Source organism: Lithobates pipiens, unplaced genomic scaffold, assembly GCF_037356315.1.
Source record: "Lithobates pipiens isolate NorthernLeopardFrog02 unplaced genomic scaffold, aLitPip1_a1.2 Scaffold_13, whole genome shotgun sequence".
NCBI lineage: Eukaryota > Metazoa > Chordata > Amphibia > Anura > Ranidae > Lithobates > Lithobates pipiens.
In genome coordinates, this window is record NW_027507718.1 from 526,168,661 (window position 1) to 526,183,942 (window position 15,282).

At 46.5% G+C, this 15,282-nt stretch overlaps 1 protein-coding gene across 1 annotated transcript in view; it reads right to left on the reverse strand.

Annotated features, from left to right (window-relative positions):
• LOC143975639 (von Willebrand factor A domain-containing protein 5A-like) overlaps window positions 1–15,282 on the reverse strand; it is a 157,092-nt gene that overhangs the window by 103,079 nt on the left and 38,731 nt on the right. Inside the window, exons 4-6 of the mRNA XM_077478129.1 lie at window positions 10,832–11,054; window positions 2,286–2,455; window positions 966–1,107 (exon numbers count right to left, since the gene is read on the reverse strand). Coding sequence (XP_077334255.1) covers window positions 966–1,107; window positions 2,286–2,455; window positions 10,832–11,054 — 535 coding nt within the window. The remainder of the gene's footprint in view (window positions 1–965; window positions 1,108–2,285; window positions 2,456–10,831; window positions 11,055–15,282) is intronic.

A 15,282-nucleotide genomic window follows, 5' to 3' on the forward strand; every position in this document is an offset into this window, starting at 1 on the left:
AGAATCACTCCCTATGACACACTTAACCCCTTGATCGCCCCCTAGTGTTTAACCCCTTCCCTGCCAGTGTCATTTACACAGTAATCAGTGCATTTTTATAGCATTGATCGCTGTATAAATGACAATGGTCCCAAAATAGTGTAAAAAATGTCCGATGTGTCGGCCGCAATGTCGCAGTCACGATAAAAATTGGAGATCGCCACCATTACTAATAAAAAAAAATTATAATAAAAATGCCATAAATCTATCCCCTATTTTGTGGACGCTATAACTTTTGTGAAACCCAATCAATATGCGCTTATTGCGATTTTATTTACCAAAAAATATGTAGAAGAATACGTATCGGCCTAAACTGAGGAAGAAATGTGTTTTTTTATATATTTTTGGGAATATTTATTATAGCAAAATGTAAAAAATATTGCTTTTTTTTCCAGAATTGTCGTTCTATTTTTTTTTATAGTGCATAAGATAAAAAACGCAGAGGTGATCAAATACCACCAAAAGAAAGCTCTATTTGTGGGAAAAAAAGGATGCCAATTTTGTTTGAGAGCCACGTCGCACGACCTCGCAATTGTCAGCTAAAGCGACGCAGTGCCGAATCGCAAAAAGGGGCCTGGTCCTTTGGCTGCAAATTGGTCCGGGGCTTAAGTGGTTAAAAAAACCCAGGCCGCTGTAATTCATGCGACCAGTGTCCTGAAAGGGGCTGGGACAAATTTCCCAGGAAACGATAAAATCAGGAAAAGGGTTTAAATCCTGGGAATGTCCCTGGAAATTCGGGACAGTTGGCAAGTATGATGGCGGGTGGCCGCGGTGGCCGTGGATAGATTCATCCTATGTATGAATATATCAATTAACTATACAGGGGGTTTCGTGGAGAGAGGGGGCGCAGCTCGGGCGCCCTAATGGATGGGCCGCTACAGGTTATACTATGACAGTTGTCATGTCATGTCAATTTATCTTGTCACCTGATGGCGTCGGTCCTGATTCTTGAGCAGCATCTGTAGATCCAAGTCCAGCCTCCACAGTGACACTGGGTTTGTTTACATCCATATAATAAGCCAAAAATTCCACATCTCGATCAAACTTGTGCCCCTCAGCCAATGACACCTGCAAAGGGGAAAATAACATAATAGTAGTTTGCAAATTTTTTGTCCAACTTAAGGAAAAGCTAACTTTTTTTGTCTTGGCCACTGCGAAGAGAGATTGGCATGTCTGTCAGGTTTTATTGTGGTCTGTACCTCTATTAGGGGGATTTACCTGCTCTATTTGTCATGTGTCCAGTGAAAAATCTTCCAATGAGGACACTAAGTGGGGGGTTATTTACGAAAGGCAAATCCACTTTGCACTACAAGTGCAAACTACAAGTGCAAAGTGCACTTGAAATTGCACTTGGAAGTGCAGTCGCTGTAAATCTGATGGGTTTAGTTACACTTTATGATTTGCTGCTGTTCATGAGCTCTGGGCTTCAGCAAAATGGCCGCCTCCAGCAAGAAGAAACAGGAGCAATGCCGGAGGCAATTTACAGCACAAACTCATTTTGGTATCATAATTATTAATGTGGAATGTATGTTCTTTGCTAAAGAACATTCTTTTTTTATCAAGTTGTTATGGGTAAAGTTCCGCTTTTAGTGGTTAAAGAGGAACGAAACCAATCTATGTAAAGGTTTAAAACAAACAGTTATATTCGCAGCATGCCAGGAGTGCTAACTGTCACATTTGGTTGTACTCTCCACCAAACTGTCAAACCATCAAATGGCTGGTGTCATAACTAATCAGATGTGCAGGACCATGGCAGTTACAGATCAAACAGAGGCTAATCATTTTCGGTTAATAATCGCAAGTAGAAATTGAATAGCTAAATAAAGTCACGAAAATTCTTCTACAATAGAAAAAAAAATCGGAAGTGATGTCATGTGTTGTAATGTATTTGTATTGTATTTTCGGAAGACAACTATACTGACTAAACGAAAATCGTACGATCTGGAATCGTACAAAGAAAATTTCCGTGCATGTCCGATCGAATAATATCGGATGAACGGTCGTGATCGGCTGTCGAAAGTAGTGTACACACAATCCGAAAATCGTACGATCCTTCCTCGGATTGACTGTTTTCATACGATATTCGGATCGTGTATACGAGCCATAAGATGGCAGTTTCCTTGGCTGAAAAGGATAGGGGGGTTTAGTTCCACTTTAACCCTGGCACTGTGTATTAGATTGTTGCAGATATTCTATTTAGTCAGCTAAAGAAATGAGCCTTGATACATTTTTGTGTTCCCGCTCACCTTGACGCTGGTCTTGTCACTATTTGTGTACTCCAGACGGGTGATGTCACAGTTGGACTGGATCTTAGCGATACCATACACAGACTGGAAGTGAGCATTCAGACTCAGCGTGTACGGGATCTCACCAATCGCCACTTCTGGAAGTGTGGCTGTTATGCTGACATCGCGATCTGGAAGAGATAACGAGGAAATATCTACCTAAGCAAAATGCAGATCGGCGTCATTTCATGTTACCATATTCCTGTGCGATACTGAATGTTAAAAGTGAACCTTTCCTTGCCTATAAAGTAAAAATAGTGCTAAAACGCAAGCCGTTTTGTTAGATTCCAAATTGATCCCTGTGAGCAGACATGTGCAATTTGTTTCGTTCTGAATTAGTTTTTTAATGAATTTCAACAAATTTGTTAATTTGGAAATATCTGAATTAACGAAAACCCGTTTAACAAATTTTTCAGAATGTTCTTGATAATTCGGAAATACAAAAATCTGAAATAATAACTACTGTATTTATTGGCGTATAACACGCACTTTTTTCACCCTGAAAATCTGGGGTGCAAATAGCGTGTGTGTGTTATACGGTGATACTGCAATTTGGGCTGCCTAGGAGGGAACGGGGAGGGGGGCGGGACAAGTGCCGTCAGATTACATCCAGTGAGAATCTCCGGGTTACTCAGCGGCCTCTGTAATAGGAAGTCCCGTCTCCCTGACAGGAAATAGACCACTTTTCTGTCTATCATAGAAGCCGGTACAGGAGGCGGAAATTTGTATTAAAGTAAACAGGAGATTCTCGCTGTATGTAATCTGACAGCGCTCATCCCACCCCCTCCCCTCCGAGGCAGCAGTAATCTGAGGTGAGGCTGTAGATGGGCATTGATCAGGCTGCACATGGGCATTGCTCAAGCTGCATTGATGGGCAATTGTGAGGCTGCAGATGGAGATGGATCAGGCTGCATTGATGGGCAATGGTGATGCTGCATTGATGGGCAATGGTGAGGCTGCATTGATGGGCAATGGTGAGGCTGCATTGATGGGCACTCACCCTTAATTTGCTTCACAGTTCTTTAATTCAAATTTTAGTTTTTTTCCTGAAACTTTCCTCCTAAATTTAAGGTGCGTGAATATGGGGATAAATATGGTAACTAATAATAACTAACTATTAACCACTTGCCGCCCACCCTATTACAAATTGACGGTGGCAAAGTGGTTTCATAATCCTGATCGGACGTCATATGACGTCCTCAGGATTATGAGCCGCTGCGCGCCCCCGGGGGCGCGCATCGCGGCGATCGTTGTTGCGGGGTGTCAGTCTGATCACGGCTGATCACAGTGTAAATAGGAAGAGCCGGTGATCAGCTTTTCCTCGTTCACGTCTGTCAGACGCGAGTAGTGGAGAGCCGATCGGCTGCTCCTCTGACGGGGGGGGCCTGTGCTGATCGATTATCAGCACAGCCCCCCCGAGGATGCCCACACTGGACCACCAGGGACGCCACCAGACCACCAGGGATGCCCAGGATAAGGTATGCCACCCTAGACCACCAGGGATTCCAGTCAGTGCCACAATGGATGCCAATCAGTGCCCATAATGGATGCCAATCAGTGCCCACAATGGGCATCACTGATTGGCATGCATTATTGTTTGGCACTGATTGGCATCCATTAGTACAGTATATTATAATACAATGCCGCCTATCAGTTCCCATCCGTGCCGCCTATCAGTGCCCATCCATGCCACCTATCAGTGCCCATCCATGCCCACCTGTGCCGCCTACCCATGCCCACCTGTGCCGACTACCCATGCCCACCTGTGCCGCCTATCCATGCCCATCCATGCCACCCATCCATGCCAGCTATCAGTGCCAATTTGTGCCACCTATCAGTGCCCATCAGTGTCGCCTATCAGTGCCACATATCAGTGTCCATCAATGCCACCTCATCAGTGCCACTTCATTGGTGCCACCTCATCGGTGCCCATCAGTGCCGCCTTATCATTGCCCATCAGTGTATCCCCATCAGTGCCCATCAGTGAAGGAGAAAATTTACTTATTTACAAAGTTTTGAAACTGAAACAAAAAAAATCATTTTTTTTTTCAAAAATTTGGGTATTTTTTTATTTGTTTAGCAAAAAATAAAAACCGCAGAGGTGATCAAATACCACCAAAAGAAAGCTCTATTTGTGGGAAAAAAATGATAAAAATTTCATTTGGGTACAGTATAGCATGACCGCGCAATTGTCATTCAAAGTGCGACAGCGCTGAAAGCTTAAAATTGGTCTGGGCAGGAAGGTGTTTAAGTGCCCGGTATTGAAGTGGTTAAATTATATGTATTGGAAATTCCTTTCAAATTTGGCTGTTAGTGAACATAATGAATACAAATTTATCTGAAGTTACGAATTATCCAAAATAACAAATGCCGTATCTAAACAAATGGAACATAACGAATTAATAATAATAATAAATAACAATAATAATAGTAATAAAAACATTTTATTATTATTAATCATTATTCATTTGTTCCGTTCCATTTGTTTAGATGCAACATTCATTTTTTCGTAACTTCGGATAAAATCGTATTTGTTACGTTCACTAACAGCCAAATTTGAAAGGAAATTCCAATACCTATAATTTAATAGTTAGTTATTATTAGTTATTTAGTTATTCTTTAGAATTTTCCGAGTTTCTTTCTTATTTTCGGATTTTTGAATTTACGAAATTGCGATCATAGAAAATGACCTGAAAACAAAAAACAAAAAAACACAGTTCTTTAATTCAAATTTGAGTTTTTATCCTGAAACCTCCCTCCTAAAATGAAGGTGCGTGAATATGGCGATAAATACGGTAACTAATAATAGCTAATTATTAAGTTATATGTATTGGAAATTCCTTTCAAATTTGGCTGTTAGTGAATGTAACGAATACAAATTTATCCGAAGTTACGCATTATCCAAAATAAGGAATGCTGCATCTAAACACATGGAACATAACAAATTAATAATAATAAATAACAATAACAATAGTAATACTTTTTATTATTATTATTCATTATTCATTTGTTCCGTTCCATTTGGTTAGATGCGGCATTCGTTTTTTCGGATAATTCGGAACTTCGGATAAATTTGTATTTGTTACGTTCAATAACAGCCAAATTTGAAAAGAAATTCCAATACCTATACCGTAATTTAATAGTTAGTTGTTAGTTATTTAGTTATTCTTTAGAATTTTCAGATTTTCTTTCTTATTTTCAGATTTTTGAATTTACGAATTTACGAATTGCAATCATTGTGAATGACCCAAAAACAAAAAAACAAATGAAACAAAAATGAAAACAAACACATATTTTGGCGGTGCACATGTCTACCTGTGAGCATCCCTGTGCAGCTCCTTGGATCCAGGCTGCACATAAAAGGCTTCAATGAAATAGAGAAAGCCAAGATGAGTGAGTCTCTAGTTAATCCCCACACATACTAGCCCAGCCTCACATGCTGTATATCATAAAGAAATTATTCCAGATGGCTGCACTTCCCAAAATCCTCTTTACTGAAGCTTCATATGAAGCTAACAGATGGAGCAGGAGACAAAAAGATAGACGTGTTTCGCGCAACTGTTAGTGCTTAGTCATTACCTCATCTGCACAAGATTTTGCAGCCTCCAGTTTTAGGAAATCATCCTCAGTGTCTACATCTCCATTTGGTGATATCAGGGGCTGCACTTGGGGTCTCTATTATCGGGAGGATTGACCATCACTGCTCCACCACACATGGAAGTTCGGTCACTGGATATTTATTTGGGTTGGTTTAGTGTTATGCCGCGTACACACGGCCGAACTTTCCGACAGGAAATGTTCGATGTGAGCTTGTTGTCTGAAAATTTGACCGCGTGTATGCTCCATTGAACATTTGCTGTCGGTATTTCCGCCCACAAATGTTTGAGAGCAGGTTCCCAAATTTTCCACCAACTTCTCTTGTTGTCAGAAATTCCAATTGTGTGTACACAAGTCCGTCGCACAAAAGTTCACGCATGCTCTGAATCAAGCAGAAGGAGCAGTGCTGGCTATTGAACTTCCTTTTTCTCAGCTTGTTGTACGTCTTGTACGTCACCGCATTCTCGCGGTCTGAATTCCCGACAACATTTGTGTGACCGTGTGTATGCAAGACAAGTTTGAGCCAACATCCTTTGGAAAAAAATCCATGATTTTGTTGTAGGAAATTCCGATCGTGTGTACGCGGCATTAGAAGTAGAATTTGGTCGGACGTCAAGGCCCCATTACAGCATGGGCCAATGATGAAAAGGGCTCTATGGGGACACAGGGAACTAAGACTAATCAGGGGTGGCCCGTGCATTGTGGGCGCACAGGCGCCGCCCCACCCCCCCAATCCATGCCACCACCTCCCTATCCATGCACCCGGCCTCTTTCAGGGCGCCGGACGCATGGACTCCCATTGCAGCGTGGGAGGGGGTTCTTTGTTTTTCTGAAGCACCTGATTAGAGTCTGAGGCTCTAATAAGCTTCAAAAAAGGGTGGGCTCGGGCGCAGAGAATGCACCCTGATCCCACCCTGTTGTGCTACCATAGCGAATACTTTTTCGCTATTTTTATACCACAGTACCGTATTTTCCGGCGTATAAGACGACTTTTTAACCCATTAAAATCTTCTCAAAAGTCGGGGGTCGTCTTATACGCCGGGGGTCGTCTTATAGGGCGGACTGGAAACTTCTGCGATCGCCGTGGAGGGAGCTCCAAAATACCGCGGCCGCCGTGACATCCGCCCTGTATGCAAGCTACAAGCTGCAGGCGTCTGGGATGCCGAAAAAAAGAAAAAAAAAGACATACAGCGGCAAAACACGCCTCTTTCACCCGTCTGGCCCGCCCTTCTATCCTATTACCATACCTCTTCTGTGACGAGCTTTCGCTCAGGGGAGGGCTGGGACAGGGGGCAGGGATGCAATTGCCCCCTGGGCTGCTCTGATATGCGGTAGAAAGGGCTACTGCCCCGCCCAGCCCCTCCCTACTCCACACCATTGGCTGGCAGAGGCTGGACCTGCTCTCTGCTCAATCTGAGCAGTTGGCTGGAATCCAGTGAGGCTCCTGGGAGGCTGGGACCATCCAAGTAAGTGAGCTCCTCCTCTCTGCTCCTCTCTGCAGCCAAAGAGTTTTTTTCTAGCAGCCTGTGCCAGTACCTTGCCCTAGGTGGTATGACGTGGGCTCTCACTGACATGCTGCAGTTTGGCTGCAGTGCTGGTGTACTGGCAGTCATCCTGCATGTTGCCCCTGGGACATAGAGGATGCACATTTTTACTGCATGTTCTGAAAGTGCACAAAACGTCCTGCATGCTGCATGTTTGGTGCACTTTCAGAACATGCAGCAACAATTAGTAACCTAAAAGAAGTCTGAGGGGGTGTGACACCCGCCAGTACACCCGCACTGCAGCCAAACCGCAGCACACCAGTGTGAGCCTAAATGCTTGTATTCACTTGCAGCAGCCACTGCCACTCCTTTGAAAAGTGATCCATGCTCAGGTCACTTTTCAGAGGTATTTGACAGGCAGTGAATAGTTGATATCACATTTCATCCCTGCCTGCTTTAACCCCCCTAAATGCCAATCCCTGCAGGTAATGACACAGTTCACTTTGAACTCCACCTTATTTCCATTACACTCTGTAGGTATTAGATGTGGTCTCATCTTTTTGTTTGCACATCTAATACCAAAGGGTTCTTTCACACTGGGGCGATGTGGGCGGTAGTGGTACAGCGCTGCTCGCTTTAGTGGCGCTAGCAGGGCACTTTTAACCCCCACTAGTGGCCAAAGAAAGTGTTAAAAACGGCCGTGTTGCATTCATTTCAATGGGCTGGGCACCTCTCCCAAAGCACCCCAATAATGCTGCTTGCTGGACTTTTCAGAATGTCCTTCAAGCGCACCGCCCCAGTGGGAAACCTGGGGTGGCATAAGAAGCGCTTTACAGGTGCTATTTTTTAGCACTAAAACGCCTGTACAGCGCCTTCAGTGTTAAAGGACCCTAAAGAGAGTTCTGGAAATAAGGTGGAGTTCAAAGTGAATTTCTACACCTAAGTGGAGCCCCCCTTTCAGAAGATTTGAGGATATTATTAAACCCAGAGACTGGTGGACTTAGGCCACAATAGACAGATTGAAATTCTGACGGTTCAGCAGATATTTCGATCTATCTCTGTGCAGACTGGTTGTACAGAATTTGACTCCATCAACTGACAGTACAACCAGCGTGTCTTTATGTTTTTTAGCGATCAGTGCTGGCTGCTATAGCTGCCAGCAGTGATCACTGTATTCTGATGGCTTGGAAACTTTCACCTCAGAGCACACACCGACACACGGCTCTTACGGAAGCTTGGTAATTCAAGTTCTGGGCTTCCCTAACATTACAGCCCTGTGGGGCTGTGACCAAGTCTGGGCAAGAGCTGGGATATGACATTACTTACCTCATATCCCTGCCACTCCTAAACCTGCTCCACTGCAGCACCAGGCCCACAATGCCCTTAATCTGGCCTGTGCTCCGAAATGCACCTGCATGTGCATTTCTTACTATCCGCAATTGAGACAGGAGGAACCTGCACCCTGGTGAATCTGGTGTTCATGCCGGGGAGACAGCAGGACTTGCGTGTTTAGCCTGCTGCGCTCACTGTGACTCTCAGCTACTCTGCTTGCTTGGCTTGCCCAGAGGTGTGGTGCTCACTCACCAGAGAAGCTCTGGACTCCACAGGTAGTGCTTAGTGTGGTGGCAGTGACAGCACAGTCTTTAGTCTTCATCTTCCTGCAGTCTCATTGGTCTGTGTACTGGGTGTGGGGAAGGGGCAAGCTCTTTTTCTCAGTCTCTCTGGGGGCAATCATGCAGTCTCTTTCTGAGAGACGGCTCCATTCTCTGAGAGACTGCTCCACTTCACACTGCCTGTACAGAGACTGACTGCTTCACAGTGCCTGCACAGAAAGTGACTGCTCTCTCTGGGCAGGCAGTGTGAAGCGAGGTCTGTGCAGGCAGTGTGAAGCGGGGTCTCTCTCTGTGGAGGCAGTGTGAAGCGGGGTCTCTCTCTGTGGAGGCAGTGTGAAGCGGGGTCTCTCTCTGTGGAGGCAGTGTCAAGCAGTCTCTCTCTGTGCAGGCAGTGTCAAGCAGTCTCTCTCTCTTTGGGGCAATGTGGAGCAGTCTCCCTCTCTCTCTGTACGGGGAATGTGGTGTAGATGGGTGGTGAGCTGATTCAGTGGTTCAATGGGCCACTTGACTGGACTTGCCCCCCAGGCCTAAGGCTGCCAGCCCTCCCCTGCTTTCGCTCCTGAGGACTGGAGCGAAGAGGAGCAGGCGCGCATGTGCTAGTTCTGAGAGGCAGATGTACGGTAATAGGATACAAGGGCGGGCCAGACAAGTGAAAGGGGCGTGTTTTGTATTAGTCTTGGAGACAGGGAGGGCTGGGCAGGCAGGGAGAGCTTACCAGACTATCATTTGTTTAAAGCAACCAGCAAATCGCTGGTAAGGTGGCTGTTATACCACATACAGTACCAGTAAAATATCTACCGGTATACCTGTACATACAGTGCACCAGTATCTACAGTACAGTACCAGAGGGGTAGTCTTATACGGAGAGTATATCCCAAACACTACATTTTAACTGGAAAAGTTGGGGGTCGTCTTATACGCCCAGTCGTCTTATACGCCGGCAAATACGGTACCTCCCTGCCAATCAGGAGGCAGGTCAGTGAGACCTGTTTCCCGAATGGCCAAAGCGCCAGGCATCAAATAGGCAGAAGAGACACACAGGGGAGGAAGCTGGATGATCGGCCTCCTCGGCCACCGCTTCTGACACAGGAAACACAGGAGGGGAGGACCCAACAGTCCGGAATGGAGGAGGAGACACACGGGAACCATGGAGGATGCAGGAGCCATCACCTGCCCATATGGTGGGCACAGAAGCTGCATATGATGGGCACAAAAGCTGCATATGATTGGCACAGAAGCTGTATATGATGGGCACAGAAGCTGCATATGGTGGGCACAGAAGCTGCATATGGTGGGCACAGAAGCTGCACATAATGAGCACAATGGCTGCATATGCTGGGCACAGAGGTTGCATATGATGGGCACAGAAGCTGCATATGATGGGCACAGAGGCTGCATATGGTGGGCACAGAAGCTGCATATAATGGGCACAGAGGCTGCATATGATGGGCACAGAGGCTGCATATGATGGGCACAGAGGCTGCATATGGTGGGCACAGTGGCTGCATATGATGGGCACAGTGGCTGCATATGGTGGGCACAGTGGCTGCATTTGACGGCACAGTTCGGCTGCATTTGATGGCACAGTTCGGCTGCAATTGATGTTTTTTTTTTTCAATGTTTTTCTGAATTTTTCAGTTTGTTTTTGAGCACTAGCCGCCACTGAGACTAATACAAAGTACCTTGTATCTGCACTTCAGCAAACATTTTAGGCCCGGTCATGTTCACTTTAGGGTTAGTTGTCCTTCCAGAAGAGCAAATCAAAGGCAAATCAAAGGATTAAGCTGGAAAAAAAACAAAAAACAATTTGTACCTTTTGGGGTGTATCTCGGATTGAGGATGGCCGGGAGTACAAAGCGCACAGCTCCATCTGCCTCCACTGGCAGCTCCAGTACGTATTTTAGGGAGACCTCGGCTTCCTGGCCAGGAGGGAGATTCCCGACACTGCAGCTAAAGATGTCCCCTGAGCTCTTATCCATCTCCAGGAGGAAGGCTTGCTTACCCTGGCTGATGGCCTCATCGTAGGTCTTGTGAGCCTGGAGAAGAGAGGGAGCGGCAGCAAACTGGTTACGGTCATGTAATTTGTAAATTTTTTATAGCAGTTTAGATTTGCAAATATGGTCTACATGCAATTTGGTTTCAGTTTCCAGAAGCTGTGAATGCTGCTGAAATGTCTTCCTAGATCCTCCGCCAGCAGTCCCTCAGTCAGCTTCAGCAGCTTCCATCAATGCAGGCCTCCAGGTAGCCCACTTGGGGCATTGACAAGCACATGGCAAAATTTCCTCCTCAGGAAAAAAAGAAAAGAAACACCACTGCTCACAGTTTCAGAGTATTTATACACACTCCCAGTCACCATCTGGGCACCTCTCCCCAGGGATTGGCCAAGGCTATATGAATATTCAGCTGCTGATTGGACTATTACTGCCCACTAACTTCCAGAACATTTCTGGACCAGTTAGGGGGAAACAGACAATTCGCCAGCCACTGAAACACCAAACAGACCAGAACAAACAAGCACAGCCACATGAGTTACAGTGAGCCAAAACTAACAATGAAATGCAGCTCCAGCACCTATCGGGGAGTGTGCTACAGGATTAGGACATTCACCTGAGCTGGACTAAAAGCTACTAAAGTAGCAACACTACTGATGTATAGGCAACCTCTGCCTGGAAAAATCAGCATTGGTCTTCACTACCTAAGACTTGGTTCACATCTCCAGCCATGGTTTCAGCACGATTTTTAAAAGGAATCTGGTGCGGTTTTGTTCACTGGTTCAGGTGCGCATATTTACTTGAGATTCCACCCAAACTAGACTGAAAGACGCACAAAACTCTTTTTAACCACTTCCATACCCCGCAAATTCCAGTACTCCTCTCCCAAATGTAAAAATCATATTTTCTTGATCATACATCACGGGACACAGGAGCTTCATTACATAGTGGGTTATATAGGCACCTCTGGTGATTGGACACTGGTTGACCCTAATTAAGGAGAATTCCTCCCCTATATAACCCCTCCCATCCGGGAGGCACCTCAGTTTTTTCGCCAGTGTCTGGTCGATGGTCACGTAAAACTTAGCTCTATGCGGGTCCCGGCGAGGGCCGAAGGGCTACAACAAACCGGATCCATACCTCGGGCCGATATTTGACTCCCAAGATGGTATGGTACCCGGGCCTCGTTTGCCGAAGACACGAGGTTTTGCCTGTAAGTCCTCTCCATTGGAAGACTGGACTCTGGGACAACCAGACTTGGGGTACTGTTGACTCAGGGCGCCCGTAAGTTTCTGGCAGAGTTTTTTACAAGGCCCAGGTAGGAGGATCTTTTCGTAAGAACCCCAGATACGCCTGAAGGTTGGCTAACAATACCCGCCGTGATGGGTGAAGGCTGGAATTGGTCTGAACACAGCAATTCCTGCGGCGGGGAACAGGTATGGGAAGTCATCCTATATATTTAATATATGAATGGATTTCTTCACTGTGAGTAGTTGTATGTCTTACCTGGTTTCCACCACTAGATGGAGTAAGAGCAGCCTGATGCATACTTACATGCCTTTCAATACTAACACGCTCAGTGAAGTGCCTGGTTCTCCAGCTCTCACGTCTCCTTGCAGTCCCTGCCACAATAAAGGTAAAAAAGGGGTCCCACGCAGATCAGGGGGTCCCAGGTCACTCCTTTTGGGTTCTCCTCCTCCCCCCCGGATCCCGCGGTCCTCGTGCACGCGCGCGGGCGCGTGCACGCGCGCCGGGCGCGCTCCCGGCCTAATGGGGAAAGGGGGGGGGGGTGTGGTTGCCAGCTGTGCACAATCAGGTGCTCTATGCTGTAATGCAGGCGCCAAAACGGCCGATTTAAAAGCCCAGAGCGTCAGGGGACTGTAAGGTGAGGCACAGGAGCTGTGGGCTGTAAGCATCCGTGGGATTGGATCCAGGCAAACCCTAAGACACCTACTCGGCATCATATTGTGCAGTTAAGCTAATATTGATTTATTGTGAGACTTTAAGCACAAATAAGTGATTGCATTTTACATTAGTAACTCTGCTTTGTAGCTCAGTACTATGTCTCCTCGTAAGAGGGTTTCAGGGGCAGGTAACAAAAGCACTGGCAAATCACCGCCTAGGTCCAGGGGTTCCAAGGGTGCATGCAGGTTACCATCCCCCTCTGCAAGAGTGGAGCCTGCATCTCAAGACGAGTCAGTGCCCCTTTCAGGCTTTGCAGCCTCTCCTAATGTCGCAGCCCCGGTCTATGTCACTGAGGACTCCCTTAGGGCTTCATTGGAGAGTTTTGAAGGGAGGATAATGAATTTTATTTCTGCTTCCCTAAAAGATAGCAGAAAAAGGGGTAGATCCCCTCCCTCTGCTAAATCCCTCTCTCAGACAGTTGCTCTGAAAATGAGGAGAGATCCCTATCTTTAGAAAGGGATCATGAGCAGTCGGATCAGTCAGAGGATGAGGAGCTAGTCCCCTCCTCCCAGGCACTCAGAAAGCAGGTGCAGTATTACACTGAATTGGTGCGTACCACGTTCAGAATGCCGCCTGCTGAAGTCGCTACATCCTCTGTCTCTTCCCTGGGAGTCAGGAAAGCCCCACAGACTGCCTGTTCCTTCCCAATTCATCCTTTAATGGCTGACTTGATGTATGAGGACTGGGGACATCCCGATAAACTGTTTACTCCTCCCAAGAGGTTTTCTATGAATTATCCCGTGGAGGAAAGTTTCACCAAGAAATGGGGGGCCCCATCTGTTGATGCGGCTATCTCTTGTGTGAATAAAAACCTAACTTGTCCTTTGGATAATGCGCAGGTATTTAAGGATCCAGCTGACAAAAGGCTGGAAACCTTGTTAAAAGCCTCCTTTTCCATGGCCGGCGCTGTGGTGCAACCTACAGTCGCAGCCGTAGGATTGTGTCAGTTCCTTAAGGAACAGGTCAAACAAATGTTTGAACTCCTCCCCAGCGAGGAAGTAGTGAAATATGCAGAGATGCCTCACATCTTATGTTTCATAATTGATGCGATTTTAGATTCTGTCCAACAAGCATCCCGTTTGTCCCTTATGTTGGTACACATGCGTAGGGCTCTATGGCTAAAAAATTGGGCCGCTGAGATGTCATGCAAAAAGCATTTGGCTGGGTTCCCATTTAAAGGGGAACGTTTGTTTGGAGAAGAACTAGATAAATTCATCCAAAATATCTCAGGAGGTAAATCTACACTCCTTCCAGTCAAGAAGAGTAAGCGTCCTTCATTCAGGCGTACTCTTTCTCCCGAAGCGTCAAGCTCTAAACAGTGGCGACGGCCTTCCCAGCCCTCCGCTGCTAGAAAGCCTCAGGGCCGAGCCCAGGGACAGAAAAAGACTTGGGGGCGGAAGCCTGCCAAGCAAACCTCCAAGACCTCCTTGTGAAGGGGCGCCCCCGCTCGGCCGAGTGGGGGGAAGGCTCCTGCAGTTTGCAGGCGCCTGGCGGGAGGAGATTCAGGACAAATGGGTGATCTCTTCGGTATCTCTGGGCTACAGGCTAGAATTTCAGAAGATTCCACCCTTTCGTTTTCTAAGGTCAAGGATCCCCAAGGATCCAATAGAGCGGAAATCGCTACTCCTGGCCTTAGATCAGTTACTATCCCAAGGTGTGATAGTAGAAGTGAGCCCGAAAGATCAGGGTTCAGGTTTTTATTCGAATCTCTTCACCGTCCCAAAACCAAACGGAAGTGTCAGACCTATCTTGGATCTGAGAGACTTGAATCGGTTTCTACACATCCAGACCTTCCGGATGCAGTCAATACGCACTGTGGTTTCCTCCCTGCAAGGGGGAGAATTCATGGCATCAATAGATATCAGAGATGCATATCTCCATGTGCCAATATTTCCCGCGCACCAGAAGTTCCTAAGGTTCGCGGTAGAGCAACGCCACTTTCAATTTGTGGCCCTGCCATTCGGCCTAGCCACGGCCCCCCGAGTCTTCCTGAAGATTCTAGACCCTCTCTTAGCAACCTTAAGAGTTCAGGGCATAGCCGTCATGGCTTACCTAGACGACTTGCTTCTCGTAGAGAGAACTATAACGAGCCTAAGTCGCAGCGTCACCAAAACGCTGGAACATCTGGGCCGCCTAGGTTGGATTATAAACCTAGAAAAGTCGTCTCTGCAACCGACCACCAGGTTGGATTACCTGGGTCTCATTATCGACACCGCTCAGGGCAGGGTGTTCCTCCCAGGGCCAAAGGCCTTGGCCATTGGAGATCTGGTGCGCCTAGTTCTGGGCAGAAGATCTCCCTCTATTCGTT